At 50.1% G+C, this 26,351-nt stretch overlaps 13 protein-coding genes across 13 annotated transcripts; 6 read left to right on the plus strand and 7 right to left on the minus strand.

Moving 5' to 3' along the window:
* The first annotated feature begins 296 nt into the window (after positions 1-296).
* On the plus strand, positions 297-2,708 carry GGI43DRAFT_360793 (uncharacterized protein). Its single transcript, XM_083202381.1, has 3 exons — positions 297-616; positions 673-721; positions 877-2,708. Exons 1-3 carry the CDS (start codon positions 395-397, stop codon positions 2,544-2,546), a joined length of 1,941 nt encoding a protein of 646 aa, XP_083061261.1. The 5' UTR covers positions 297-394; the 3' UTR covers positions 2,547-2,708.
* A 24-nt stretch (positions 2,709-2,732) lies between these two features.
* On the minus strand, positions 2,733-6,264 carry GGI43DRAFT_403387 (kinase-like domain-containing protein). Its single transcript, XM_083205788.1, has 3 exons — positions 5,422-6,264; positions 3,710-5,100; positions 2,733-3,651 (listed from the first exon to the last, which is right to left on the minus strand). The coding sequence occupies exons 1-3, from the start codon at positions 5,522-5,524 to the stop codon at positions 2,932-2,934; spliced, it is 2,214 nt and encodes a 737-aa protein (XP_083061262.1). The 5' UTR covers positions 5,525-6,264; the 3' UTR covers positions 2,733-2,931.
* Positions 6,261-8,587, minus strand: GGI43DRAFT_403389 (HAD-like domain-containing protein). Its single transcript, XM_083205789.1, has 3 exons — positions 8,024-8,587; positions 7,599-7,898; positions 6,261-7,528 (listed from the first exon to the last, which is right to left on the minus strand). Exons 1-3 carry the CDS (start codon positions 8,269-8,271, stop codon positions 6,703-6,705), a joined length of 1,374 nt encoding a protein of 457 aa, XP_083061263.1. The 5' UTR covers positions 8,272-8,587; the 3' UTR covers positions 6,261-6,702.
* On the minus strand, positions 8,588-9,883 carry GGI43DRAFT_403393 (SCO1/SenC-domain-containing protein). Its single transcript, XM_083205790.1, has 3 exons — positions 9,527-9,883; positions 9,224-9,433; positions 8,588-9,157 (listed from the first exon to the last, which is right to left on the minus strand). The coding sequence occupies exons 1-3, from the start codon at positions 9,743-9,745 to the stop codon at positions 8,732-8,734; spliced, it is 855 nt and encodes a 284-aa protein (XP_083061264.1). The 5' UTR covers positions 9,746-9,883; the 3' UTR covers positions 8,588-8,731.
* A 376-nt stretch (positions 9,884-10,259) lies between these two features.
* On the plus strand, positions 10,260-11,621 carry GGI43DRAFT_383190 (uncharacterized protein; the record flags this gene model as incomplete). Its single annotated transcript, XM_083203349.1, has 2 exons — positions 10,260-11,040; positions 11,101-11,621. The coding sequence occupies 2 exons, from the start codon at positions 10,260-10,262 to the stop codon at positions 11,619-11,621; spliced, it is 1,302 nt and encodes a 433-aa protein (XP_083061265.1).
* A 341-nt stretch (positions 11,622-11,962) lies between these two features.
* On the plus strand, positions 11,963-14,025 carry GGI43DRAFT_403397 (WD40-repeat-containing domain protein). The gene has a single exon (XM_083205791.1). It carries the CDS (start codon positions 12,309-12,311, stop codon positions 13,773-13,775), a length of 1,467 nt encoding a protein of 488 aa, XP_083061266.1. The 5' UTR covers positions 11,963-12,308; the 3' UTR covers positions 13,776-14,025.
* A 116-nt stretch (positions 14,026-14,141) lies between these two features.
* On the plus strand, positions 14,142-16,131 carry GGI43DRAFT_403398 (proteasome regulatory particle lid subunit RPN5). The gene is made up of 4 exons (XM_083205792.1): positions 14,142-14,420; positions 14,480-14,536; positions 14,598-15,317; positions 15,381-16,131. The coding sequence occupies exons 1-4, from the start codon at positions 14,337-14,339 to the stop codon at positions 15,966-15,968; spliced, it is 1,449 nt and encodes a 482-aa protein (XP_083061267.1). The 5' UTR covers positions 14,142-14,336; the 3' UTR covers positions 15,969-16,131.
* Positions 16,132-17,463, minus strand: GGI43DRAFT_403399 (serine hydrolase-domain-containing protein). Its single transcript, XM_083205793.1, has 2 exons — positions 17,162-17,463; positions 16,132-17,006 (listed from the first exon to the last, which is right to left on the minus strand). Exons 1-2 carry the CDS (start codon positions 17,379-17,381, stop codon positions 16,282-16,284), a joined length of 945 nt encoding a protein of 314 aa, XP_083061268.1. The 5' UTR covers positions 17,382-17,463; the 3' UTR covers positions 16,132-16,281.
* A 206-nt stretch (positions 17,464-17,669) lies between these two features.
* Positions 17,670-18,575, minus strand: GGI43DRAFT_403401 (F1F0 ATP synthase subunit i). The gene is made up of 4 exons (XM_083205794.1): positions 18,447-18,575; positions 18,327-18,356; positions 18,135-18,185; positions 17,670-18,072 (listed from the first exon to the last, which is right to left on the minus strand). The coding sequence occupies exons 1-4, from the start codon at positions 18,493-18,495 to the stop codon at positions 18,008-18,010; spliced, it is 195 nt and encodes a 64-aa protein (XP_083061269.1). The 5' UTR covers positions 18,496-18,575; the 3' UTR covers positions 17,670-18,007.
* A 696-nt stretch (positions 18,576-19,271) lies between these two features.
* Positions 19,272-20,742, plus strand: GGI43DRAFT_361231 (NIPSNAP-domain-containing protein). The gene is made up of 2 exons (XM_083202383.1): positions 19,272-20,016; positions 20,081-20,742. Exons 1-2 carry the CDS (start codon positions 19,443-19,445, stop codon positions 20,563-20,565), a joined length of 1,059 nt encoding a protein of 352 aa, XP_083061270.1. The 5' UTR covers positions 19,272-19,442; the 3' UTR covers positions 20,566-20,742.
* Positions 20,743-20,918: 176 nt separating this feature from the next.
* On the minus strand, positions 20,919-22,033 carry GGI43DRAFT_422476 (RAVE subunit 2/Rogdi; the record flags this gene model as incomplete). The annotated part of the gene is made up of 2 exons (XM_083208116.1): positions 20,919-21,683; positions 21,752-22,033. 2 exons carry the CDS (start codon positions 22,031-22,033, stop codon positions 20,919-20,921), a joined length of 1,047 nt encoding a protein of 348 aa, XP_083061271.1.
* Positions 22,034-22,466: 433 nt separating this feature from the next.
* Positions 22,467-23,220, plus strand: GGI43DRAFT_361204 (ribonuclease P/MRP protein subunit POP7). Its single transcript, XM_083202382.1, has 2 exons — positions 22,467-22,684; positions 22,756-23,220. The coding sequence occupies exons 1-2, from the start codon at positions 22,612-22,614 to the stop codon at positions 23,202-23,204; spliced, it is 522 nt and encodes a 173-aa protein (XP_083061272.1). The 5' UTR covers positions 22,467-22,611; the 3' UTR covers positions 23,205-23,220.
* A 396-nt stretch (positions 23,221-23,616) lies between these two features.
* On the minus strand, positions 23,617-24,961 carry GGI43DRAFT_433702 (DUF3237 domain-containing protein; the record flags this gene model as incomplete). The annotated part of the gene is made up of 2 exons (XM_083209785.1): positions 23,617-24,294; positions 24,386-24,961. 2 exons carry the CDS (start codon positions 24,959-24,961, stop codon positions 23,977-23,979), a joined length of 894 nt encoding a protein of 297 aa, XP_083061273.1. The 3' UTR covers positions 23,617-23,976.
* Positions 24,962-26,351: the final 1,390 nt, after the last annotated feature.

Here is a 26,351-nt window from a genome sequence, read left to right on the forward strand (position 1 = left end):
ATAATGTAATTACACAGGCTATAAGTAAGCCGTAATATTCCATGAGAAAATCAGGATTGTATAATTTGTACGAAATAAATACATGACTTATAAAAGAATAAAATCTGAGTAGCTCTGGTGGGCCCTTTTGACAGCTCCGATGACATCCAAGATAAGCGGCAAAGTTATCTCCGTCGAGAAGCATTTCGCCTTTTTTAGCCACTTTACATAATCTCAGACCCTTCTTTCACACTGTTTTTTATACACTCATAGCGACATTGATATCACTCTCCAGATTACCCAAATCTTTCCTTGCATTGCCTTTTCTTTCACTACACCTTTTTCTTTTCATCCCCCTTTTCTTTTTGGTTAAAAATAATAAAAAATAATAAAAAGAAACCAGTGCATACACAAAATGGTGCTGGGAAAGCATGAGCTGGAAGGCAAATTGGGCGAAGAGAGCGAGCTGATAAAAAGCGGCGTGCTGCGAGACGAGAACCCTCTCGACACGAGTGCGCAGTTTCACGATTTTCTGCTGGCCTGTCGTCGAGGAGATTTACAAAAATGCCAGGAACTTATTAGCATGGGCGTCAATATCAACGGCAAGGACCAATTCGATTATACGCCACTGATTCTCGTGAGTTGCGATTGTCGGACTTAACGGCGAGAGGAGAATTTGACGATGAGAAATAGGCTAGTTTGTGCGGGCATTATGAGTTGGTTCAGGTTTTATTAGAAGCAGGTATGTCTAATCTCTCTATTTTTGTTTATTCCATCTCATTTTGCTCTTTATAAATTTCCAATCCTTGTCAATGCTCTTCATATCCCACTGAACCCCTCCTTGAGCAAGTCAGCGCTGCCAAGAGCTCATTCACTCACATCTCTTACTCATTGCAGGTGCCCTCGCCGAAAGAAACACATTTCAAGGCGAGCGTTGCATATACAACGCCCTCAACGACAGAATCCGCAACCTGCTGCTGCAGTACGACTTTTCCAAGAGCTCAGATCCCTACGTGTATTGGTCATCACACATTTCCACTCTACTGGGCCGGCCGGCTCCACAGACCGACATCTCACTCGACGCCGGCAACAGCTCCTTCAACCTGCACAAGTTCCTGCTGGCTTCGAGAACGCCGTATTTCCGCAGAAAACTTGAGGCGGCACCCGATACTACGTCGTTTAAACTATCGTCGTCTATTCCTGTACGGGCGTTTCAGATTGCCGTTCGGTACATCTACTTGGGTGACCTGCCCAAGGATCTTGCTCCGCCGGGTAGCGCCACTACCGAGGAAGAGGTTGCCAAGGGCTTGGATAAGATCAGTAAGCTGCTTGAAATCGAACAACTCTGGGAAGCCATCTTGGTGGGCAATGACCGTAGATTGGCACGGCAGCGGTATGAAGATGAGGTTGCGCGGGCGAGGAATCAAATAGGAGACTTTTTCCAGCAGAGCATCGTTGGGCACAAGATGGTTGTTGACATAGACCGGGTCGATGATGTCCGATGGAAATACGACAACTCCATCTTCGCAGATATATTGCTGCGAGCTGATGAACCCGATACCACGGATGAACAAGTCAATGGCCCCAAAGACTCAACGTTGAATGGCTACAACAGCGCCGGCATACCCATTGGCCCTTCACAAACAACCAACGGCACTAAGAAGACGAGAAAATCAGTTCTATTTCCAGCTCACAAGGCAATGCTCATCCGCAGCGAATACTTTGACAAGATGTTCTCCGGCGATTTTGTCGAATCTCAAAAGTCAGACCACCTGCATGTCGTCAACGTAGACTGCACTCCCGCGGTCCTGGAGCTTATCCTCTCATTCCTCTATACCGAAACTGCCACATGTCCCCTCGAGCACGCTCTGGATCTCCTCTACGCTGCAGATATGCTCTTCCTCGACAGCCTCAAGAACAAGGCCGCCATCGCGATCAGCACCCTCGGCAGCGGCTCCAACAACGCCCTCGTCGACCGCACGCACGGCAATGGCGAGACTGGTGATATCGTCGAGGTAGAGCCCATCAACATCTACGATGTGATTCACGCAGCGTGGGACCTGAGAGTCCAGAGACTGGAAGAGTTCGCGGCGCGATATCTGGCACATCGTCTGGAGTATTATATCGATGAACCAGACTTCCACGAGCTTATCAAAGAGAGCGCAGAGCGTATCCAGAAGCGTGAAGAGACAGATACCATCGAATTGCTAGACGATATCCGGTATTACCTCTCAGAACGCTTCCGTCTGCGTTTCGAAGACGCAGGCCTGGAAGAAATGATGGACGAAGAAGGCGAGATTAACGCACAACTGGCTGCGGCGCTGGCAGACGGCGCACTCGACGCTCAGCCTGAAGCAAAGACGAATGAGAACGGCGTTGCCAATGGCGATACAACTTCTCACCCTGAAGTAAAGAAGAGCGAGGATGCCAGCCAGCTTGGAGAGGATGCCATGCGGACGTTGGATGGAGAAACGGCAGAAGACGAATTTGCATCAGATGCGATTAATTATCAGATTCTGCTGCAAAAGATTGATGCCATGTTGGAGGGCTTGAAGCTGGATGCATGATCGGAATACGGCGCACATATGCACATCGCATTTATATATGGAGTACTAAGTCGATTTATACAATGCATAAATATATATATACACGGGTATTCTTTACTTGTCTTGATACAATCTGATCATTATCAAAGGCCCTTTTGGCTTTCTTGGATGTCACGTCTCTGCTAGCCAGAATGAATTACAAATCTGTACTTGGTAACAAACTGATCCTATTGTAAACCAATTCGATCTATTCACAAAATACAAGAAATAAAAGAGGACCGCCGCGCATCGCTATTAATCAAATTCACAGGCATCTAATAATACATTTCAGAAAAAAGAGTCTCGCTTATCATTCCAGTATACACTGCACACTATATCTACCTCCAAAAAAAGGAACAAACCTCGCTTAATACTTGACAAGCTTCACCTTCGCTTGCAGCCCCTCTGGCAGATCCTCCAACTTGACCAATCCCAGCTGTACACACTCTCCCCAGAAGAACATGGCTCGATCCTGAGCATAGCTCAAGTAGTCGAATTCATCCGCGCCGGGCTCCTCATCCGTGGGGTTTCCATCCAGACCGGGCACCTTGGCCTGCACGATACCCCAGGCAATCCAGAAGGCGCTGTTCGCCGGCTGCCACAATCGGGTCTCGTCAATGAGCTCTCGTACTTGCTGGTTAATCTGTTCCTCGCGCGCCTTTTCGACCGCGCCCCAATCTCCGCCAGGGTAGCGAGCGTCAAGCATAAAGTCGACAATGGAGCTGCTAGAAGCCGTCGGCTGAAGAGATGGAGTGACTGCAGCACTAGGAACGCCGCTGTCGACAGGAGTCATGCGAGGCGTCGAGCTGGCCAACGGGAATTGAGGGCGATGGTCCACGTAGGCCCTGATAAATCGCTTCTGCTCTTCAGCGCTTGGGTAGCGATCGGCGTGGAGGGCAAAAGGGGCCACAGGGTCGTGGTAGTTGTACATCCATTCGGTAAAATGGTTGGCAAATTCGTATCCAGCTGTGTTTTGACCAGCATACTCGAAATCAATGACAACGAGTTGTTTGTGCTTGTTGGCAGGTTGAAGCAGCGGTGACTTTTCATCATCGGGCTTCATCCTCAGAATATTGCCGTATTGAGTCTAGAAAATCGGTTAGCTTTAAGAAGCATATATAAGCGTGAATATAAGAGATCCTTACATCGTTGTGCGCAAAAACGAGTCGATCATTGAGAGCCCTCTTATCCTTGTAGCAGCCGTTCAAATGGGCTCTGTACTTCGTCACCACATCCTTGAACTGTTCCCAGGGCACTCCGCACACATAACCGTTGGCCTTCCAAGCATTGGCAACCGAGTTTTTCCTGTCTTCTGGTGTGCTGTCCAACTCCTTGTCCAAGAAACTGGTAATGCGGCCGACATTATCCAGCCACTGGTCCCAGTTCTTCCATACGGAAGCACCAATCTCCCTTTCATGCAGCAGCACTTCAATTCCATCGTGCAGCTCCCTCATACGCTTGGCAATCTGCCTCGACGTTTCAGGCTCTCGCAGGTTCAGTGGGGTAAGCGTAATAGCATTGAAAAACTGCTCGAAGCGACCATTCTTAAAGGTTCCCAGCAGGCGCGGACCAATCTTCTTACGTGCAAGTCGCTGTAACACTTGCAGTTCATTCTCTCGGTCGATGAGATGCTCCACTTGCGGTCCATACACTCGAAGTAAGACTTTGGTCGGAGGCTTCTTACCCTCAAGCTGCGGGATCCCAGCTGGTGGAGTAACCATATATACGGCGTTTGTCAGAGCACCGCTCAGTCGCTCAACCGCCATGGTGTCACCGCTACCAAGGGGAATACGGCGCCAGCCTTTGAGTCTCAAAGTGTGAGCTATCCGTAGGATTTCATTCTTGAAATCAGTCCATGCCTCTTTCTCTTTTTCAACCTTGACCGTAGCATCGTCCGTGCTAGCGCTACCTCCCGTGTAGCTCATAGTCTTGGAGTTATCAAGCCAAGCATCACAGCTAGGAACGATAGCATCGCCATCAACATAGTCGGTGTCCGAAGAGGCTGTGCGATGGAGAGACGAGCGCGAACCTGTCCGACGGTGCTTGGGACCAACTCGCGGGCTGAATTTTGGCAACGAAGTAAGGCCAATAGAAGCCATTGATGTCTCCAAAATATGTTGCAGCCCGTCAAAAGAGATATCGCTCGATTGTGAGCTCATGGAATTCGATCTTTCGCGCGAAGGTTGGCCAACAGACTCAGCCGCTGTCGCATTTGCAGCTGCGGTCTGGTCAGACGGCGGCGATTTAGACTTGCGCCGACGAGGCTTCAGCTTCCTCGTTGCCGCCTTCTTGCGCTCACGCTCCAGCCATTCTCCAACTTGCGCCAATATCCTCTCGCTCTGGTGGTTTCGGCGGTGATTATGGTGATGCGACGTCAATGCCGAATCCTCTACGGGTCGTAAAGCTGGCGAGGCGCTCGCAGAAAGCTTGCCGCTGAGTCGACGAGTGGGGGCTGTCTGCAGACTACGACGCTGCTTGGCGTGATGCGAATCATCTTCGATATAGTCCTCGGGGACAGGGTCCGCAATCTGCACTGCTGTGAAGAGTGTAAGCTTAGGGTCGGCAAAGTATTCCTCATCTCCTTCTCCCGATTTTTTACCTCATCGGCCTAGGATAACACGACGAGTAAGGCACGCATAGGAAATTGTAGACATAGGTCAACATCGTATTCACCCCACCAGTTGAACCCCGCTGCATCAGGCGAGCTTGTCATGGTGGTAGCATCGCAACACCCTAAGCCAACAGGGAGGCATTGTCCAGCCCGCAGACGAATATTTTCCAAGCGACCAAATTCATAGTTCAAGGCGATTTAATTTCCTTTAGTTCCACTGGCTGCGAAACTATATCCTCAACGTACCTTTGAGAGTGCCACTGGCAGGTGGAGTTCGAACTGCTTCGTCGTCGGCCTTGAGAGCCGAGCGCAAAGGCGTCGGAGGGTGGGTGCCTGGCGTTTCAGCCATTTGAGCGAAAGTAAGGGAGAGATTTCCTGGAAAGGTCGCGAGAGAGGAATGCGGCAGCTACGTGTCTTTTGATTCAGAAGCTCTCTAAGCGAGGTGCGAACGAGTTGTCGTGGGGGTCTCGAATGTCTCAAGTCCCAACAAAAGATGGCCAGAAGAAGTTTTAAGTGGCAACTTCTGGATAACCGCTAGATTCACTATTACTACCGCCAGAGCAGCAGTAATGGAAAAAGGATAAAAAAGAGAGAATAAACACAACTTCGTCTAGTGAAAGTGAGAGATGACAAAGAAAGGGGGAAAAGAAGGAAAGCGTAGAAAAGAAAAAGGCCTGGGGGAGTACGAACGCAGCGCTCGTGACCAGTGACGGCAGGTTGGCTGGGGGTTCAAGCTTGACAAGGCCTAGGACGGTCTATGTGAACGCCACGTTTTTTTGTGTTACCCAAAGGCGACAAAAAAGTTCTGATAAGGGATCCAGGATTGACTAGGCTTGACTATAAGAGGAGGGATCCTCAGGAGGCTAAGGTGTGAAGGGACCAACCAGATGACGTACTGTGAGCACAGTGGCTTTGTCTTTGCGTCGACTTGCACACGTCTCTCTCTTTGCCATTGGTTTACACGTTACTATGATGGAATTTTTCCATCTAGAGAGTTTGAGCCGTCATATCACGGCCCGTTGCGCCGTCAAACAGCGTACTGTAGGTGCTGATGCTGGCTGGCCAACTAATTAATACGTAAATGCATCCAGTCGCAGACATGTGATTTTGGGGGTCTCTACCTACCCAAGATGGATAAAACCATCCAATAGTAGCACCACCCAACTTCTCTTTAACCCAACAAAAATACGAGCTCAGCCTCTCTCCTTCTCACTTCTCCTGCATGATGCACATAATCAACAATAACCCTGACAGCCTCGTCTCTCTCTCGGTCGCCGCAAGAGGAAATCTGGAGCGTGCCTCCAAAGCGCTGCGGCCTGTCTCCAAAATCCACTTTTCTTATCTCGGCATGGGACGGTTTTTCTGCTCGCGTGCGCACTTTTTCCCACGCCAGTCCATCGGCTCTATTTCGTTCTATTAGCTCTAATAACTGCTATTGGCTCTCATGGCTCTAACGGCTCTAACGGCTCTAAATTAGACGTAACAACAAGTAATAGTATAAAACGAGAGAAAGAAATGGCGAGGGTATTAGACCCAGTCCTCCTCGCTAGCAGCCAACCAGTCCCTCGTCACCTCCACTCCCTCGTTCCTCATAGCCCATGCAATCGCCTCAACAACATCGTCTACAATCACCGTAGGCTTGTACCTCGGCTCTCTCTGTGCCGCCGTCTCTTGCCATACTCCAGTCTTGACCAGAATCGAGATCCACTGCGTGCCATCGTCCGGCGCGAACTCGTTGGCGCCGCGGATGTCGCTTTCCGGATTGTCGCCAATCATGTACACTCTCTTTAGTGGGCGCTTCTTGTCGCCTTCACCGCGGTGATTCAGCAGCCTGTCGTGTGCGTACTGGTAAGTGTGCCTGAATGGCTTGCCCAGCGCGCTGAACTGCAGCTCGGCGCCACCCGTGGATGCGGCCCACACTCCCTTGAGCGCCTCGACAAAAGCGCCAGTGCCAAATCGGTTGACGGGGTATTCCGTCTTCCACAACAGGTCGAGGTTGGAGATCCAGAGCGGTGGCTGGCCGTCTTGCTGCCATCCATTGTTGGGGAGCGACGAGTTGCCGTTTTTGTCGGATATCGTGCCTAGATAGCCGCGATGCGAGATGAGCAGATCGTGGATCACCTGGATGTCCAGGGACCAATCCCTCGGGTCGTTCCAGACAAGGATCTGGTCAATCTTGAGCGCATTTGCCGGTACGTCCTTACTGTAGGGGTCGATTGTGTTTGATACAATTTTGCCGTCGGGGAGCGGCCTCGATTCTTTGTGCAGGCTTTCTCTCAGATTATCAAACGGATACACCTTGTCGTTGGCTTCGATGATGTCTGCGGGTGTCACAGCCCTGGCAAACCCGTATCTGCGCCCGCCTTCGTGTTAGTAGAATTCTTCTACCCAAAACGTCACGGAGGACATGGGTTGGCACCGACTCATTGGCTACCCTGCGAGCAGTCTCTGGGTAAACTCCCGTAATCAGCACTGTCTGCTGCTTCTTTATCTGCTCATCCCACCCTCGCATCGGCGTGTGCGAGAGGATGATCCTGTTGCGGATGACATCCTCGTCTTCCGACAACCCAAGTCGCTTAGACAAAGATCTGTACTTGGCATCTTCATGGCTGCCGCCACCATTGGTCAGGAAGACGTATCGAGCATCATGCGCTCTAATCTTCCTCAGCATCTCTCGGGCTCCTGGAATTGGCCTTGAGCCCTGGTACAAAACTCCATCGATGCTGTAATTCCGCCAAAGTTAGTTATAAAACTACAAAGTACAAATACTCTGTAGATGTCGTTTTGAAAAATAACAATAGGGGGGGTATAGGGGGTATAGGGGGGTATGAATAGCTTCATTACATACTCGAAGGCAAAGGCAATTTCCGATAAAGCCTTGTGCGCATCGCCATTCACAGCGCCCTGTTTCAAGGACTGCGAAGGAGATTTGACCTTTTCGCGTAGGGATGCTGCAACATGAAATCCTCGCTTGCTTGTGATTGTTCGAGTTGCGCTCACATTGAAGCTGGTGAAAGCTGGTGATGGCTGGGCGATAAAGCCAAGTCGCGACCCAGGGATCAGCCGGCATCGGCTCAACACCCTCGCGCGCGACATTTTGATAACTAAAACCGCTCAATCTCGATCGCAAAGACACCAACAACAGATGCTAGAGTAGAGTTGTAGCTGAAACTGTGCCGAAGACCTGGCGCTGTTAATAGCAGAATCTCAGTCGTAGTTGAAGTAGGTTTGAGAAGCCGCAAAATCGCAGCCCGCCGACGCTGGCCGGGGCACTCCGTATCTCCACAGTCTTAAGCTTCTTCCCCCGCGATAGCGACTAGAGATAACCCACGCCGGCGTGACTCAATTTCACGTAATACTTTGGGAAATTCGTCCAATATTCACTTTTGCCAAGAAAAATAGTCTAGAAAGGCTTCTGTGGTATGTTTGTGATATCAAGATTGAGTGGTTCATTGCTAGACAAGCATCCTTCATCCATCTATAGCTTAGTGGTACACTACTTTTACAAAGTCCTTTTTATTTTGCGCTTTTCCTTCCCATCACAGCATCAGTCATTTTAATGGTTTCTCTTCCAGTCGCCCAGATGATCAGTTATCAGCTTCGCTGCCTCTTCTGGTGAGTGCTGTCGTCCCAGAGCCTCTACAAAGTCGCCCTCTGGGTCCATCAGGTAGAAGTAGATACTGTGGTCGACCAAGTAGTCCTGTCCAGGCTTGACGTCTCGTGGCGTGCTGAAGTACACTCTATATTTCTTGCACATATCCTTAATTTCATCATATGTGCCCGTCAGGCCAATCAGTTTGGGGCTGAATTCGGCAAGGTAGGCCTTGAGCGCTTCAGGATCGTCACGCGCCGGGTCGCAGGTAACGAAGATGGGGAGCAGTCCGTTGTTGGGGAGCTTGGCATCGACAATCTCCAGCATGCGGGCCATCTTGTCAAGCTCTTCCGGGCAAATATCGGGGCAGCGAGTGAATCCAAAGTAAACCTGATAGGAGGGACCGAGTTAGAATCTCATCACATGTTGTGTCTGCCTCAATGTTTGCTTGCTTACCAATGAATGCTTGCCGCGCATCATTTCGCTGGTAAACTTTTCGCCATTCTGATCAATCAGCTCAAAGGGTCCTCCAACCTTGGGACGGCCAACACCCTTGGTTGTCTCTGCTATTCGCTTTCGATTCATGCGCTCTTTCTCAAACTCAAAGTACCACACCAGTCCACCACATGTAGCCACAAACAAGATGGCTGCCTTCCATGAGAAGGGCTGCGCGAGAAGTCAGTACTTGTAGCTCACATCTTTGGCTTGAAGCTACCGAAGCTGCTCAAGAGCCAGTCAGAAACAAAGATTTTATCATACCCCTGTGCTATACCGACTCTTAGCTTGCTCGATAGTCTTGTATTTCGTTCGCTTCTGTGTAATCGGCTGCCGGGACTGAACTGGCACTCGTGGGAGGACAGGTCGAAGCTGCTTCGGTTGGAATGCGCTGCTGGAGATGCATCGCTGGCATTGTTGCGCAGGCACCTTTCGAAGGGCGCCTTGAAGGGCCCTTGATGAGGCAAACATTGAGTGCGACATGATTTCTGCACTTCGATTGTCGCTTTGCGCAGCCCCAATGGAAGAACTGAAGCCGAGGAATCCAGCTCCAGCTAAATATCGTCAGATGCTGCCCCACCACGCTGCAATTGAGCAAGTTATTACAGTCTTGTTTATTAATGCGACTAAAACCTACAGGTACCAACGCCGGATATCTGCCGAAATCGATCTAAGACACTCGCTGTGGCGCTTAGTCAGGCCGAAATTCCATTTGCTGGTACTACTAGTATTATGGCTTTTGCTATATATTGTCTCCTGCGCGTATCTCAAAAACACTGGTGGGGGGCGATTATTGTGAAATCTTGCGGCCATATATTGTTAATCCAAGTAATAGCATGGCTTGATTGCCCGTGTTAATATCACTGTGTATTGTACGGAGACCAGGGTGACGCAGCATTTGTTTGTTGGCAGGGGACAGTTCAGCCAAAGGCGGTCATATTTTCATTTACAAAGCCTGACAATGGAGCCGTCCCGGGGGGGCACGGGGCCCTACATCATGGAAACCCGATTCGAGCTCATTGAGGATGATATTAAAAGCGAAAGCGCGGTGAATTCACCGATGCCGCCTTTTTCTGAGACCATCCCAGCTTTTAAATCGTCCACTCCCTTGCCATCAACAGAAACCGCGGAAACGATAGATCCAGCACCAATGGCCGGCCCAACATCCGCTGCAAAAAAGAAGAAGGGAACGGCCTCAACCATCAAAAAGGTTCCCAAGCGTCCAAAATCAGTCCGGGAGCCTAAAAAACCAAAATCAAAGTCGACGGATGCCAACGGTAACGCGACAGAGGATGCATCTGACGAAGATGATGAGTCTGATAATGGGCCATACTGCATCTGCAGAGGACCAGACGACCACCGCTGGATGATTTGCTGTGAAAGATGTGAAGATTGGTTTCACGGAGAGTGCGTGCATATTGCCAAGGACGTCGGCGAGAGTCTCATCGAGAAATTCATCTGTCCAAACTGCACAACGGACAACCTAATGACACTCTACAAGAAAACATGCACTCTGGGCTCATGCCGCAAGGCAGCTCGCTTGAATCACAGTCCACCAAGCGTGTTTTGTTCGGATGAACATGCTCAGACATGGTGGGAGCGTATGCTGGCTAGGTTACCCAAAGCTAAAGCCAAAGCTGCGCTTAGCGACGAGCTCTCTCAAGAAGAGTTCATGGCACTACTGAGCAGCGATCTTGCTACTATTGATGGAGATGGATCCTGGACTCTGAGAGCTCCATTTTCAGGCAAGAAGTCTGAAGTAAATGACGATGAGGCTGGTAAGCATTTATATAACCTGTGCTATCGAGCTTCTCTTCTCTTACTAACACCTCTCATAGCAACCGAAGAACGTCTAGCTCAAATATTAACAGATGAAGAGAAAGATTATCTAAATAAAAAAGCACACGCCAGATTTAAGTTAGCCGAAGAGACACTTCTCTGCCAAAAGATGATTACCCTCGTCGAATTAGCTCAAGAGCGCCGCCGAGCAGCCATCAGTGCCGGCCTATTTGCGGAAGACATCTGCGGCTACGACCAGAGACTTGATACTATTTGCGCACGAGACGCCTTTGCCGCTTTCGCTAAGTCGCCCGAAGGCGAGGCCATCTTCCAGGCTTCAAAGGTCGAAGATCCTCTCGGAGAGGGCGACGAGGTCAGGGGCATGTGCGAGCGCAAGCGATGCAAGATTCATAGCGGCTGGCATAAGATGCTGGTGCTGGCTGTGAAGTATCAGATCAAGGAGATGGCAGACCAAGCAGCGGAAGTTGGTGAAGATGAGAGGATTCTCAGAGAGGCCGCTGAGGAGAGATGGAGAAGACGGCAAGCTGAGCGGAATTGGGTTGAGGTGCTTGATGGATGAGGAGGTACCTCTGCCTGGCTTTAACGAATGGGAACTCGGTCTGGTAATAGGAGTTTTGGGTGTTTCAAGCGAGAGTTAAAAAAAAGAGGCCAATGAAGCCTTTGTTTACTGGTTTATATATATATAATAATACTACCTACGGTGTGATGGCTCACCTGAAAGATGATCATTCGAGTTAAGACGTGATACCCTTGTGGCTACGATATATAATGCATACATATGTATACCTTGTTCTCTGAATTTCTCTTTCAGATATACAGATTTCTTCTTCTTTTTCTTCTCCTTTTTTATAAAGCATTAAAATTATCGCAAGCTAGAATAAAGAATAGTGTACCTCTTTCCCGGTATTCAGAGCAGAGAGCCTGTAGATTAGCACTAAATCAGCCCACCTCCAAATTTGGTGGGGTTCTGAGTCCTTACGTAGGTACTGCACCTATGGTGGGGGAGGGGTCGATGGCGAAAAAAAAAAAAATCCGAACCAGCATCAGGAAGCCGAAAGATTCTGCTTATCAAGCAGAAAGCAACAAGGCAACTCCTTCCGGAAACCGAGACACTCTCGTTTCGTTTTCTTTTCGCCGCTGGCATTGTTATTCAAATATTTATACCCTTTGCCAGATTTTACCCTCGTTTTCTTCCGATTTCTTATAGTTTAACGGTCACATCGCAGCGCAGCGCATCGCAAACACAATGTCTGGCTCCAACCACCCCGAAGAGGAGATGGACGATAACCTCCTCGACGCCGAGGAAGTAGGCGAGGAGGTTGCCAACGACGATGATCTCGCCATGGACTCCGACAACGAGGAGCTCATCCTGCACAACGATTCCATTGCCTTCTTCGACCTGGCCCAGGACTCTCTCTTCACCATTGCACAGCACCCTGTCCACCCTTCTCTGATCGCTGTCGGCGGTTCTGCTGGTGAGGCCGAAGATGCCCCTGGTGCCGGCTGGCTTTTCGACTCTTCAGCCGCTCAGTCACGGCCTGTTCTTCCCGCGAGCTTCGCCAGCGATCCCTCTGCCCAGCAACCCCAGACCACTCAGCTCGAGAGCCTCTATTCTCTACAGGGCCACACAGATTCCATCAACACCTTGGCTTGGACTCTTCCTCAGGGTGAAGTCCTGGTCAGTGGCGGCCTGGACGGCAGAATAAAAGCTTGGAAGACCGATGTGCAGCAATCGGGCCTCAAGGTCACTCTGCTCGGAGAAGCGCAAGAAGTTGAGGAGATCAACTGGATCGCGCCCTGCCCTTCGCCTTCAAATCCCAACACCATCGCCCTGGGCGCCAACGACGGCTCTGTCTGGGTCTACACAATTGATCCTTCCGATTCCTCCAACCCTCTTCAAATCGTTCAGTCCTATTTCCTGCACACAGCCTCTTGCACGGCCGGAGCCTGGACTGCTGATGGTCAGCTGCTGGCTACAATTTCCGAAGACAGCAGCTTATATGTCTGGGATGTATGGGGGCAAGCCGCTGCTCAGGGCCTTGCCAACGATAATGGCCAGACCGTAGTATCACTGACGGGCGAGGATCAGCGTTTCGAGGTCGAGGGTGGCTTGTACTCCATCGCCATCGACCCCAAGGGCAACTTTGTCGCAACTGGTGGTGCTGGTGGTGCCATCAAGATTGTTTCTCTTCCCCGTCTCACAAGCGCAGCTCCGGCCAGATCACAAGGCCGGGGCGGCAAATCTGCCGCTGATCCTAGCACTGGTGGACAAATTCTCGCCTCCCTGCACGCCCAGACTGACAGCGTTGAATCACTTGCGATATCAGTTGCTTCAACGAGCCCACCCACTATCCTGCTGGCTGCCGGTTCTGTAGATGGCTCAATCACCGTCTTCGACGCCACACGCCGTTTTGCCATCAGAAAGAACCTTGTTGGAGCGCATGAAGAGCACTCTGTTGTCAAGCTTGAATTTGTGCCCAACTCATGGCTGCTCACAAGCTGTGGCATGGATGGTGTTGTGCGAAGATGGGACCTGCGCGTCAGCGGAACAACGGGCAATGCTGAAGGAGGAGCTTCTGGCTTGCTAAAAGAGTGGAGAGGTCACAGGGGTGATGGTGAAGGAGGTGGTGTATTGGGATTCGTCCAGGGACAGACGGGCGAAAGGGTGATTACTGCTGGTGATGATGGTGTTTCATTGGTTTTCGAGGCATAATTGGAATATATACATTGGTGGACGTGGATAGGATATGAATTAAAACATGCGTGCCATTTTACCTGGCAGCTTTGATGAACTGATAACATTTTTCTCTTTCTTATAAACAAGTGATGATGCTTTTTTATCTTAGCTTAAAATAAACTCCATATATTTTAATTAGCTACCTATTTATGAAGAACTATGGAAATTTAACGCGCAATGACAGAAATTATTGACATTTGAATGTCTGCTTTTGCCGCAATAAGTGATCTCATATGTTTACAGAGCGCAGCTCAAAGCACAGGCTTATCGATTGTGTCCGGGGTTACTTTCTTCCCACAGCTGCGCAGGTGGGGTTGGACAAGCTAGGCCAGGATTACATACGCAGAGGACGTCAGGCAGGTGCCTCTTGCGTTACCCACAGCAGCCTTGCCAATCAGTATCAACTGAACAATCACCATCTTCATTCAGACCAACCCTTCCCAATTACCGACAAAAGACGCCAAATCCTAGATACGACAACCCCCCCTCGAACCCCCTTCTCTTTCTGTCGCCGAATCAACACAACACGCCGCCACAATGTCGGAGGCAACCCTCAAGCCCGAGAAGGACTTCTCCAAGGAAGTTGATCAGCAGCTTCCAGAGGCCGAGACTTTAGCCAAGGTACGGTGTGCCAGCTGAAGATCTATCTGTATCTTCTAGGAGCTAACATTTCTGTGTAGACCAACCTTCAGGGCGCAATCGAGAAACTTGCCGCTCTTGAGAAGCAAACCCGTCAAGTAAGCCAGCTTTACCACTGCCAACCCCAGCTTCCAAACAGCTTCCCTGACATACCGACAGGCCTCGGATCTTGCCTCCACATCACGAATCCTTGTGGCGATTGTTACACTATGCAAAAATGCCGGCGACTGGAGCTTAATGAATGACCAAACGCTGGTCCTGTCGAAGAAGCACAGCCAGCTCAAGCAGGCCATCACCAAGATGGTCCAGACCGTTGTCGGATTCCTCGATGAGACTCCCGACATTAAGACCAAGCTGTCCGTTATCGAAACGCTGCGAACAGTTACGGAAGGAAAGATCTTTGTCGAGGTCGAGCGCGCTCGTGTTACCAAGATTCTCTCCGACATCAAGAAGCAGCAGGGCGATATCAAGGCGGCCACAGAGATCCTATGCGAGCTTCAAGTAGAGACCTTTGGCTCCATGGACCGACGAGAGAAGACCGAATTCATCCTAGCACAGGTTGCACTCTGCATTGAGAATAGTGATTGGACACAGGCGGCCATTCTGGCTCGAAAGATTAGCACAAGATACCTGTCGCGAAAGCCCAAGAAGACGGCTGAGCAGCTGGAAAAGGAGCAGAAGGAACGTGAGAAGAAGAAGGCTCGTGGAGAAGAAGTTCCGGAAGAGAAGGAAGACGACACAACAGATTTGAAGCTGCGCTACTACGAGCAGCAGATTACGTTGGCGAAGCACGAGGACAAATACCTAGACGCATGCAAGCACTACCGACAGGTTCTCGATACAGAGGCTGTCGAAGAGGACTCCGCAAAGCTCCATCCTGTAAGAATATTCTCACAAAGTTCATTGTATCCCCTCACTCAGCAGCTGATACTCTCATGATAGGTTCTGCAACGCATCATTTACTTTGTTATCCTCGCTCCCTACGACAACGAACAACACGATCTCCTCCAACGCATACAGCGAGACTCCCGAAACACACAGGTTTCTCTCGATGCCGAACTTCTCCGGCTATTCACAGTCCACGAGTTGATGCGGTGGCCAGAAATCTCCAAGAAATTCGGTCCGCACCTGTGCAGCACCGATGTTTTCGACGCCCAGCCTGGACAGTCTGCAGATGAAAAGGCCAACCAGAGATGGGAGGACTTGCGAAAGCGTGTTATTGAGCACAATGTCCGAGTTATTGCCAAATACTACACTCGCATCCAGATGAGCCGCCTCACCGAGCTCCTCGACCTTGCGGAAGATGAGACGGAGAAGTACATTAGCGAATTAGTCACATCCAAGACTGTGTATGCGAAGATCGATCGACCAGCCCGGATTGTCAGCTTCGCCAAGCCAAGAGATGCAGATGATGTTTTGAATGAGTGGAGTCACAACATGAAAAGCTTACTGGGGCTCTTGGAGAGAATCGATCACCTTATCACAAAGGAGGAGATGATGGCACGTATCCAGCCAACGGGATCCAAATAGATGTTAGAAAGGGGAAAGGAGGTCTGCGCGGTGCATTGAAGGGAAGCAATCTTATACGAAATATTCGCAGACATGGCTTTAATGGGCATTTCGCGGCTTGTAATGACTACAGGTTTAGATAGTCTCGGAATAAAAGAAATCTGAGGTTATATAACGCTTATATGATAGCTTGTATCTATATCCATATTTCCATTTCCCATCGTAGCCTGCTCTTTTAAAACAAAAACACTCTAATATGTCTAAGCTCTAGTTTGTGTATCGCTCAATAAATCCAACAACTAGCTCTTCGTTTTCTCTTAATTATTGGGGTTTCCTATGCCTCCTGGCCGCTAGCATGGTTTTTTATGAAACCAGCGAGAGGCATCACCCATTCTTTAGATACAGGAACATAATGGCCGCCAGGATGAACCACAACTAGGGGCTCTTCACATCGATCCACCAGTCCTTGACTTCGGCTCTCGTCGACAACCGTATCTAAACTGCCGAGGTAGTGCAGAGTCGGAGTCTTAATCTTTGGCTCATACAGCCACTGCAGCGAGTCCACGGCAGCATAGAAGCCAGAGTACGAAACGGCAAACTTGACAGGCTGGTTGCCGTTTGCCTCTCTCAGCTTGCGAGCCCACTCTCCCGCCGGACCCTCCAAAATAGGCCTTGAAGGCTCTAAAGCAGCGGCAACGAAGGCCGCCATGGCACCACCCTGGCTGAAGCCGCACACTGCATCGATGCCACCGGCCCCACGGATGGCTTCGGCGATGACGGCCATACCCTCGTCGAAGAGGCGGTATGTGTTGGAGCCGTCATCCTTGCGAAACCAGCCCCAGGTGTCAGGGAGATCTGCTGGGTCGGTGATGGCATCACCACCTTGGGATTCAGCGGAGGAGGAGTTGACGAAGCCTGGGATGTCTTGGGGGAGGAGGCGATTCGGTCCGGTGGGGTAGAAAAGAACTGGGAGGAGGGAGATGGGGGCGAGAGTTTTGGCGAGGAGTTTCTCAAGAGCGCGGGTTTTGGCGCGGAAGAGAGAGCCGGATTGTGTGTAGCCTTTTGGGTTATATAGTTAGTTTGTTAGTTAATATTGAAATGAGTTGTGATAGTAAGATGAGAGATGGGATGAGCCAAGGGGTGGGTGAGAACGTCTTTGAGTTTCGGGTATGTGAAGATGGATCGTTTTGAGAGAATATTTAGAGAACATATACCGTGAATCATTAATATCTTGACTTCCTTCTTTCCTGTATTCTTCTTGGCCTGTTGCTCCGGTCGAGGAGTGCCAGTTGGCGTGACTCCCGTTGGTGTAGCTGACGATGACATTGCGCGAAGACTGAAAGTTGAGAAACGAGGTATATGCGATGACGTACGAGTTGAAAGCAAGAAACTACACTGTCTAGATGTAACAGCACTCAACAAAAGAAATCGCATCTAAACAGAGGGTTTTGACTTTGTATCGTGTAAGTGGCAAGTTAAAGGTTGAGTGAGAGATAAGGCTGACTTGGGAGTTGACTTAGTAATCCGTTGATTGGTGAGAAGAAAAAACTAGAATTCGATGGCGCTACTAGTTTGGGTGAGTAACCGGCGAGCTTATGGGATCTTTGATCCGATGCAGGACAGCTTATTTCACGTTTTTTAGCTGAATAAATGCTTTCTGTTATATGTTTTAAATTTTGATGCATTTTAATTGGTGTGCATTGGAAGATGTGCGCATGAATATGAGCTTTACTGAGTAGCATTTAGATGGAATATTTGATCCCGGGTAAACCAAAATTTGGTCCATCATGAAGTGGCACGGAAAGAGTTGCATATTCATTCACCCAGAAATTTCACCAATTTCACTCTTAGCATTATCCATATCCAATGTCCATAGCTTTCGTCGCTTGGTTCATCACAAAGGTCTATTAAGCCCTGAATGCGAGTCTATGATACAGCGCAGCGAAGCGTCTCGGCCTGCATGCTCTCCGAGTCGTCCCGAGTATATATATCTCCTTCTTCCACTGACTTTTCCTGCCCACAAATCCCATAATTTTGAAGTTTTTATGTATATGCGTAATTTAGTGAGCCTTGCTGCCGCCCTGCTTGGCGTAGGGGCTGCGAGGGTCGTTCTTCCACTCGTCGGCTGTGCACATGTCAGTTTTGCGTCTACAATTCCGCAGCAGGGTATTTCGGGGAAGCTCGTACAGGCCATCATAGCGTTCTGGGCAGAGTTGGCGCCATAGGCGATAACGAGGCCTGGATATCGCATGTTAGTCGAAAGATTCGGTTTCGCCAGCATAAAAGTCCTCAATTGCGGGACGGGTCGGGCGCAGTCGGGCGCATAATCGAGACATTTGCAATCGTCGAAAGCTATCGAGGATACTGAAAATCACATACCAGCGGCGAAGAAAGGCCAGTAAGGCTTCACTGTGATCTGTTGTTAGTCCCAATGATTCTGCGCATTTTGAGGTGGGAAGCAATTGGTCCCGCCAAATGCAGAGGCCGGTCGAAACGTACAGAAAGGAGCCGGGAACTTCTTGAAGGGGGCGACGCCGAACCAAGACATGATGACGGTATTTGTGAGGGACGAGGCGTTGAGTTGACGGAGGTGGGCGAGGTAAGCTGGTGAAGTTCTTCAAAACGAGCCTTTTTCCCTTAGTCCAACCAGAATGCTTCCGAGCGAGTCTGCAGCCGGACAAGGGTTTGTCTGCCTAAGGCATTGAATTCCACGGTACGTACCAAAGGTACATCGTCTGGTACCTTTTTTGAAATATCACATGCTTTGTCACATGATATTGCCTTACATAAGCTACTGTTTACATGAGTGTGACATCATGCCGCTAATCCTGCTTGTGGTGCCTGTCGGGCTTGTTCTCCGCACCGAAAAGCGGAGAGCCATAGCCGGTACGTACTGCCTCCAGCTCCATTTCCCCAGGTTTCTGAGACTCCTCGCAGCTCCAAGTCTCAACATTGCTTCAGCATCTGCAGGAATTCATCCAATTGTCTGCATTCTTGCGTGTGGCAGCCAGCGTCTTGCCCTCTACTCCAGCTCCCCTCGCTTATATACGAGTCCAGCGTGTCTGCCTGCACGCACTCTGCGCTTCCAGCCAATAACCGCCGGTGCATTAGTCCGGAGCAGCCTTGGTCGGGCATTTGATGGTGCGGGGTGAAGCTCCCTCCTCTGCAACGTGCCTTTTTCCCTGGCTGCAACTCTGAGCTCCAACTCGCTTCTGGGCGGCAAATTAACACAGTATCCTCCAATCGGCCCTTAATCTTGCCCTCCATCACACCTTGCGCCTTCCGCCACTGATTGCTCTCTGCTCCGTCCTTATCGACTGTCCCCCTGGTCTACTGCACCTTATCATCACCGCAGACCTTACTCTCTTGTCTCTGTGGCGACAGCTTGCGTCTCGACACCTTACGCTACAGCTTCACAAGAGAATCGCCCTCAGTTTTGTCTTTGTCGCCTTTTGTTTTTTCTTCCCCTCTTACACCAACACGACACACGTCATTATGCTTGCTCAGAGGTTGTCTCGCCGCGCCGCCGCGGTAGCCCCGCGCGCTGGCGTACGAGCTCTCGCTACGACATCTTCGATGCGTATTCGAACACCGTCGATGGGCGATATCAACCCTTCCCCAACCTCGATCGAGGAATTCAATGAGAAGCAGAGAGCGTTCAGAGAGCAGCTGGTGGAAGCACAAAGGGAAAGGGGAGCTCGTGCGTTTGGATCCCAGACCTTGCCTGACTCCGATACTCCTAACCAAAGCTCATCTCAAACTGCTGCAGGAGCTACAGCCGAGGCGAACAACAATTCGCCTGATCGCAAACAAGGACCACTGACGAATCTAATCTATGGTACTAAAGAAGGTAGAGAAATGGAGGCTCAGATGGAGGCCAGCTTTAGCCAGGTCTTGGCCAGAGGCAAATACGTCCACTCCATCGTGTTCCACGAAGTCAAGCCGGACAAAGTAGAGGAGTACATCCAGCTCACGGGAGAGTTCTACCCCAAGATGGCCAACACACCCGAGAACAAGGTTCACCTAGTGGGAAGCTGGAGAACAGAGGTTGGCGACTGTGACACCTTTGGTAGGAAGAGTCTCTACGCATGATTTGCTATTTTACTGCTGTTTGCTAATACTGTCGCCTATAGTTCATATTTGGGAGTACCAGCGATACGAGGGTTACCACGAATCCCGACACTCCATCTCTCACCACCCTGAATTCAAGGATTTCAACACGAAGCTCAGCAAACTGATCAATTCTAAGAAAATCTCTCTGATGCAAGAATTCTCCTTCTGGCCTACGACCCCTCCACGTCAACTGGGAGGCGTTTTCGAGCTTCGATCATACACTCTCCACCCCGGTAACCTGCTGGAGTGGGAGACCCACTGGAGAAGGGGACTCAAGGCTCGAAGGGAGGTCATGGAAGGTGTTGGCGCCTGGTTTGTCCAGATTGGCGAGCTCAACACAGTTCATCACCTCTGGCAGTTTGCCAACTTGGAAGAGCGAAGAGCTCGCCGAGAAAAGAGCTGGTCTGTTGAGGGCTGGAGCGACACGGTGCACAAGACAGTGCCTCTGATCCAGTCCATGCAGTCGAGGATCTTGATCCCCATGCCCTGGTCACCTGTTGCATAAGCCGCGAGTTATTCTGCTTTGGAAGTCTTATCTTTTCAGTGCGTTGAATTTTAAGTTTGAGTTGTTTTTGGCGGCGTCAAGGTGGCTTCATGTATGTAGGAGTTGGCATTATGTATGCAAAGAGATAGGCATGAGAAAGGCATCATATATATCTGTATATTGTATTCTTATCACTGTTTTGACTTGCTACTTGCTACTTAATCTATGACCAAATAGATCCAATTGGAGACACAAGGGGTATTTCAAATGTATATGCTACCAATCAGACCAATAATATCCCCTTCAATGACAAAATATGTATGTACAAGAAAATAATCACCATCAATGCTCTATGACGACACTCATACTGGTAGCTATTTCGTATATTCTTTAAACTGCAAAGTCATGACAGCATCCAAGTTCCGGCGCGCCTGGTCCAAGACGATGCTCAGGTACCCCAATTTCGAATACAGAGAGATGAGGCTGGGGTCTGCGCTCTCTACCCGGACTTTTTCTCGCACATAGACCTCTTCCAGCTGTGTATTTGCCGTCTGTGGTCTTGAAACCGCCGGGGGTTCAACTGTGTGGTTGGCGGAAATCCGCTTGGTATCGGAAAAATCGTCTCCCCCGGGCTTGTACTTGAAGATGACATCCATCTCATCGTGCTCGAGGCGCCGGAACGTGCCAATAGCGAGGCCGAGTTTCGTGCCAAAGTGGACGGGAGCGTGGACGGGCTCGAGGGCGCGCATGAGAAGGACGATGCTGCACTCCTGGAGGGTTATGTAGAAGCTGAAATTTTGCGTCAAATGTGGTGTAAAGTGCGAGGACGGGCAAGACTGGGTGGTCCAGTTCGTGTCTGCCTCGTTGAGGGGTGGACCCTTGAGGAGAGCGATGGAGGACGTTATAGAGTCGGCGAGGACGCGCATTCCTGAGGAGAGGGATTGCGCTGCGCTGGTGGAGGAGGCATTGGCTTCGGAGCCGGACTCGGATATGCGATTGTTGGATAGTAGCAGGCCGAGAAGGTCGATTGATTCGGTCAGATGGGTGTGGAGGGTGTCGAGGACGTGGATGTGGACGGGGAACGATTGCGAGAGGGTGAGTGTCTGCGGCGCAATAGTTCGAAATTGGAGACTGAGGGTCTAATTTGTTCCGATGTATTAGCTATCCAAGCCCCAAGAAATCCGCAAGTATAGAAAAAAAAAATTACCCCTTTGACGATGCGCGTGCCGACTCGAGTGATGGTGCCCTTGACCCTTTCGTTGCGCGGCGTGCTCATGACCAGCGTGCTGCCAGGATCAACCGGCGCCAGGAGCGCATAGCAATCTTCCAAACCATGCTTGAGGTCTTCGCAGGCCTTCAAGGTCCTCCCGACAATCCATGCCAGCTCGCGTTTCTTGAAAGATATCAGCATTTCGCTCTCTTGTTTCCTGATTCCCTCTAGGAAGACCCAATCGCAGTCCTCAGTCTGCTCAGCTTCGATGGGCGCCATTGGGAGAACTAGTTAACAGCTACTTGGGTTCAACAAACCTGGGTTTCAGCGACTTTTATCTTGAGCTCCTCTGGGGAAACGGGAGGCCAGATGTCCAGAGACATGGCTGTTCAGCGGGGGGTTCGGAGCGAATGGTCGGAGCCTGGGATACAGGCAGCCATTCCCTCTGAGAATAGGCCAGTTTTTTCTCTTCGAGATGTTGAAGCTGAGAGAGTAATGATGCTGGCGGCGCTTCCTAGAAAGATGACGTTCCTAGCTACTGGGTGCGCCATAGGTCGGTCACTGTAGTGGGGTCAGCGATAAACAGCGCCCGATAAAGAAAAAGTGGGCTAGGCGAGAACTTAGGAGCAGGAGCCAGGCAGTCATGCTTTTTGATGAAAGTCTTCTTTCTTAAACTACTCGAGAATTGACCAAAATAGGGCATTTGTTTTCACCTCTCTGAATGCTTCTCTGCTGAATTCTTGGATTTATGCTGAACTTGTCTGTGATATTCGGTTAAATCTTCGTTTTTTTTTACTTCATGCTCCAGCTGGGGACTCTTTGCACTCCTTAAAATCCGCCACCACCGCTGGTTCGCAATGACCCAACCAGAAGATCCCCCAGCTAAGCTGGTGCCTGGAACAACAAGGAAGATGCCACCAATTCCACAAGGTAACAAAGGACACATTTACAGATTATTTTAAGATGCAGAGTTTAAAGATGATCTAACAGCTGAAGTCTAGGCGCCAAGATTCAGAAACGTCCACTCACTCGGCGCCAGCTCCCGGCGTCATCCAAGACGCCAGTCATTTACGTGTCTTCAAAGTCTCCCTTCATGTCCGTTGTCAAGCGGACTAGGAAGTTCTTAGACAAAGCCTTACGTAACAATTCTTCCACTTCCAAGAATTTATCATTGCACGCTCGCGTCGAGGCATTGAAGCGAGACAGTGGCAGTGAGACTGCTCGTGGAGCAACGGTGACCGTGATGGGCACCGGCAAAGCTATTGAAAAGACGCTAAGCGTTGCAAGCTGGTTTGAGCAGCAAGGAGACTGCGTTGTCAAAATTAGAACACGGACTATTGGAACCGTGGACGACGTGGTTGTTGAGGACGCAGACGACGCGTTTGGAGACGACAATGAGAGCCGGTTGAGGAAGCTAAACTGCTTGGAGGTTGCCATAAGCCTGAAATGAGTCGTTTTGGGAACTCTATGTTTCAAGAAACGTCAAAAGGCAACACATGATATTACGGAGAAAGACATGACTAGGATCACTGAAAGGCTGCCGCTCATTGGCGATGCGGTCAGGGCAGTAAGCTCGAGCTCTTACGTTACCATGGCTCAATCTCGCTGACCAAAACAGAGCAGGCAGCATATTCATCGACAAACATGCATGAGCGAAGATGCGTACTTCTCTTATTAAACCATGAGAGCGCTGTCATCGATGAAGCAACTTTACAAGAACCATCCCAAATGCCATCGATAGAGGCTCAAATTAGCAAAACAATCGCTTCAAGTCTCCCCATGCCTAATCCCCCATGCCGTCTCATTAAAAGAAGAGAGAAGAAGAGTTCAGTTCCGATACTCCGATCCAGATGCAACCATTTACCGCCAAAAACCAAATGACCGACCCCGAAAAATCCAAAAACTCCTCGCTTGCATCAAAACGCCGATGATCCGTCCTCGCCCAGCCAGTTGTTGAATCCGCCATACCGCTCAGACAAGACAATAACAAAAACAAAATTCAAAAGTCATCCGTCTGCGCCGTCTTCCCTATGCTCATATCTGTCTTTCAATATCATTTTTTTTTCTCGAAAGATTTTCTTTTCATGCCGCCAGCATATATCTTTTCGAATGAATAGCTTGATGCCTCGCAATGTTTAGGTCAGGCGATAGGCGCTTTGAAGCTGGTTAGCTTTCACGAACTAACTTGGGCAACATTACAAAATGCTTATGTGATTATTAACTTACTCGATAATCAGCTCTTCACCTCGCCACACACCACTGGCGACCCAGAGGCCGCAGTTGACAAACTCGGCGTAGCGCTTGTCTGCGGTCTTGACGGTGGCGAAAGTTCGAAAGCCGTATTGTCGGGGATCGATGTTCTCCTTGGATTCCCGGGCGCTAAGCAGAGTATCTAGGACGTCACATGGGCCCGATAATGAACCTCTTGTACGCATCTCCAGCATGGCCGGCGGCTGGTCGGTGGTTTGCAATACAAATGCGCCCTCAACAATGCGAATCGGGCGAAAACCTCGTGCCTGTCCAAGATCGTATCCGCCAGCCTAATGATTTGTCAGCTGATGTTTTTTTCTCTTACCACGGGTCGGATTCGGAACGGAAATGGAAATGGAAATGTCCAGGGTGCAATCATACCATGACTCGACCATTGCCAAATGATCCGGACCATCTGCCACCCTTGATGGTGGTGATCTCCTTTTGGACGCGGTTCTCAATTCGAGATGGCTCCGGGTTGAGTGCGACAGCGATGCGAAAGTCAAATTCTAGAGTAGGCATGGCGAAAGAGATGCTCGGACATGGAAAATGTTCTAGCGCACGCTTGCACGACTCCTCTACACTCCTGTAGGTGGATAATAGATTGGATGTTAGCCAGCAGTCGGGGCTCGGCCTCCGCTTCACAGGCCTCTCGCAATCGTCAGGGTTAAGGTTAAGCTGAGCGACGTACTTGCCCGTCACCGTGGCATCGCCTCCCTGATCCTGCTGTTGTTGAGGCGATTGTGTCTGGTGCTGAGGGCTCGTCGCGGTGTTGCTCGGTCCGCCTAACTGGGAGAAGTGGAAATTGGGCGTGATACTTGTGTCCCACTCGTCGGTAACCCATTCTCTCTTGGTTCCCCGGTACTGATGTTCATCCTGAGGCAAGCATGATGACCCAGCGACCTCTGTAGGGGCCGTCGTGGTTGGAAGAGAGAGCGTTTCGGTATCGGTAGCCATATTCCAACTCTTGGGGGGAAACGAAGTAACCCCGTCGACCTCTGCGATTGCGAAAATTCCCACAGTCACGATTCCCAAGGCGCGCGCAAGCTGGTCGAACAGGGCGCTATTCCAATATTCGGTGTCAAGTCGTCGTCTTTGATGTGTGTATATGTCGATGGCGTGAAGGTCAAAAGGTGATGGGATGTCGTCTCTTTTGACAGAGGGGGGGTGGACGAAGGCCTGTCGGCAGCGGATAGATGGGTATATGAATCTCACAATCAGGCTCCGCTTTTGGATAATCCTGGTGGGGGTATATTCGTGAAAGTACACGAGGGTATGTAATCGGGACGCCCCAGAGCAGACAATAGTAGTACTTATACGGACAAAAGAGGAGCTGCTGTGGCCGCTGAGTGAGCAAGCAGCGTGTGGTTGGGTAATTGGTAATGCTTTGGGTTACTTAGAGGGGCAGTCAGGACTATATCGGGCTGGATGGGAACGGGGCAAAAAGTCGAAGGGCTTCCTATTCCCGAATGTCCGCCAAACCCGGCCGAAAGAAGGAGACTTGAGGGCGAAACTGGCGTGCGAAAGGGAGGAGCTGAGCAGCGAAGGGAAGTTTAAAGAGGCGAATGGGGACTTGGGCCTATTAGAAGGGTGTGTATGATTATGGGTGTGTGTGCGTATGGGTGAGTGCGAGTGTGGTGGTCTAAATCATAGTGTGAAAATGGACCCGGGCAAAGGCAGCGGTTAATGAATGACCAAGCAAAGCAGCCAGGAGGGTATTTTATTTCCTAAGCAGCGGCAAAAGGGCGACTCATCCGAGCAAGAAAAAGCTGAGCGCGACGCTACCTGCGTAACGTAATAAGGCAAGGTACATGAATGTACGGCAAAGTGAGATAAGGTAAGGCAGATGGAAGCCGACGGACGAAAATGAGTGCACGGAGTACAAGGCTTGTACAAAGACAGACTAAGCGCACCACTTTTGGGCTGGGCTCTATCTTTTTGATTTCAAATGCGGGTCGCGGATTCGCGCGCTGGCAACAATAAGCGAAACTAGACGCTACTGGGCAGTACCAGGATTCGGCAATGGCAGCATATCCGCAATGAGGCAACTGGAGAGAAGGGAGAAAAGAAGCTGAAGTGGAAGCTTTAGGAAGTGATTATAATGCGAGCGATAGTGGCGAACTTGGCTCAGCATAATGGAGAGAGGTTGGAATTATTTTTGGAATATAGGGCGTTGATATGGCATGATTCTAAATGCTACTGCCTACTAACAACAGCCAGCAGATGGTTTAATCCGCCGCTTGGCTGAGAAGGACCTGTCAGAGTCAGAGTACCGGCCATGTACAGTACATGCATGGTACCTGTACCTGTACGTGCATACAATTTGCAGTAGGACAGGCAAAAAAGG

This window comes from Trichoderma evansii (assembly GCF_050947405.1).
Source record: "Trichoderma evansii strain SZMC 28006 chromosome Unknown GGI43scaffold_8, whole genome shotgun sequence".
Taxonomy (NCBI): Eukaryota; Fungi; Ascomycota; class Sordariomycetes; order Hypocreales; family Hypocreaceae; genus Trichoderma; species Trichoderma evansii.

Excerpts from the sequence above, each read along its gene's own strand:
- GGI43DRAFT_360793 (XM_083202381.1), top strand. The coding sequence starts at position 395 with ATGGTGCTGGGAAAGCATGAGCTGGAAGGCAAATTGGGCGAAGAGAGC. Across the intron at positions 617-672 it reads ATTATACGCCACTGATTCTC|GCTAGTTTGTGCGGGCATTA; the intron begins GTGAGTTGCGAT and ends GATGAGAAATAG. Across the intron at positions 722-876 it reads TCAGGTTTTATTAGAAGCAG|GTGCCCTCGCCGAAAGAAAC; the intron begins GTATGTCTAATC and ends TACTCATTGCAG.
- GGI43DRAFT_403387 (XM_083205788.1), bottom strand. The coding sequence starts at position 5,524 with ATGGCTGAAACGCCAGGCACCCACCCTCCGACGCCTTTGCGCTCGGCT. Across the intron at positions 5,101-5,421 it reads TGCCAGTGGCACTCTCAAAG|CAGTGCAGATTGCGGACCCT; the intron begins GTACGTTGAGGA and ends CACTCTTCACAG. Across the intron at positions 3,652-3,709 it reads TCGTTTTTGCGCACAACGAT|ACTCAATACGGCAATATTCT; the intron begins GTAAGGATCTCT and ends CCGATTTTCTAG.
- GGI43DRAFT_403389 (XM_083205789.1), bottom strand. The coding sequence starts at position 8,271 with ATGTCGCGCGCGAGGGTGTTGAGCCGATGCCGGCTGATCCCTGGGTCG. Across the intron at positions 7,899-8,023 it reads GAAATTGCCTTTGCCTTCGA|CATCGATGGAGTTTTGTACC; the intron begins GTATGTAATGAA and ends GCGGAATTACAG. Across the intron at positions 7,529-7,598 it reads GCTCGCAGGGTAGCCAATGA|ATACGGGTTTGCCAGGGCTG; the intron begins GTCGGTGCCAAC and ends AGGCGGGCGCAG.
- GGI43DRAFT_403393 (XM_083205790.1), bottom strand. The coding sequence starts at position 9,745 with ATGTCGCACTCAATGTTTGCCTCATCAAGGGCCCTTCAAGGCGCCCTT. Across the intron at positions 9,434-9,526 it reads AGAGTCGGTATAGCACAGGG|CCCTTCTCATGGAAGGCAGC; the intron begins GTATGATAAAAT and ends CTTCTCGCGCAG. Across the intron at positions 9,158-9,223 it reads TGCGCGGCAAGCATTCATTG|GTTTACTTTGGATTCACTCG; the intron begins GTAAGCAAGCAA and ends CCCTCCTATCAG.
- GGI43DRAFT_403397 (XM_083205791.1), top strand. The coding sequence starts at position 12,309 with ATGTCTGGCTCCAACCACCCCGAAGAGGAGATGGACGATAACCTCCTC.
- GGI43DRAFT_403398 (XM_083205792.1), top strand. The coding sequence starts at position 14,337 with ATGTCGGAGGCAACCCTCAAGCCCGAGAAGGACTTCTCCAAGGAAGTT. Across the intron at positions 14,421-14,479 it reads AGGCCGAGACTTTAGCCAAG|ACCAACCTTCAGGGCGCAAT; the intron begins GTACGGTGTGCC and ends ATTTCTGTGTAG. Across the intron at positions 15,318-15,380 it reads ACTCCGCAAAGCTCCATCCT|GTTCTGCAACGCATCATTTA; the intron begins GTAAGAATATTC and ends CTCTCATGATAG.
- GGI43DRAFT_403399 (XM_083205793.1), bottom strand. The coding sequence starts at position 17,381 with ATGCGATTTCTTTTGTTGAGTGCTGTTACATCTAGACAGTGTAGTTTC. Across the intron at positions 17,007-17,161 it reads CAAGATATTAATGATTCACG|GCTACACACAATCCGGCTCT; the intron begins GTATATGTTCTC and ends ATAACCCAAAAG.
- GGI43DRAFT_403401 (XM_083205794.1), bottom strand. The coding sequence starts at position 18,495 with ATGTCTTGGTTCGGCGTCGCCCCCTTCAAGAAGTTCCCGGCTCCTTTC. Across the intron at positions 18,357-18,446 it reads GAAGTTCCCGGCTCCTTTCT|TGAAGCCTTACTGGCCTTTC; the intron begins GTACGTTTCGAC and ends AACAGATCACAG. Across the intron at positions 18,073-18,134 it reads CCAGAACGCTATGATGGCCT|CCGACGAGTGGAAGAACGAC; the intron begins GTACGAGCTTCC and ends ACATGTGCACAG.
- GGI43DRAFT_361231 (XM_083202383.1), top strand. The coding sequence starts at position 19,443 with ATGCTTGCTCAGAGGTTGTCTCGCCGCGCCGCCGCGGTAGCCCCGCGC. Across the intron at positions 20,017-20,080 it reads TGGCGACTGTGACACCTTTG|TTCATATTTGGGAGTACCAG; the intron begins GTAGGAAGAGTC and ends TGTCGCCTATAG.
- GGI43DRAFT_361204 (XM_083202382.1), top strand. The coding sequence starts at position 22,612 with ATGACCCAACCAGAAGATCCCCCAGCTAAGCTGGTGCCTGGAACAACA. Across the intron at positions 22,685-22,755 it reads GATGCCACCAATTCCACAAG|GCGCCAAGATTCAGAAACGT; the intron begins GTAACAAAGGAC and ends GCTGAAGTCTAG.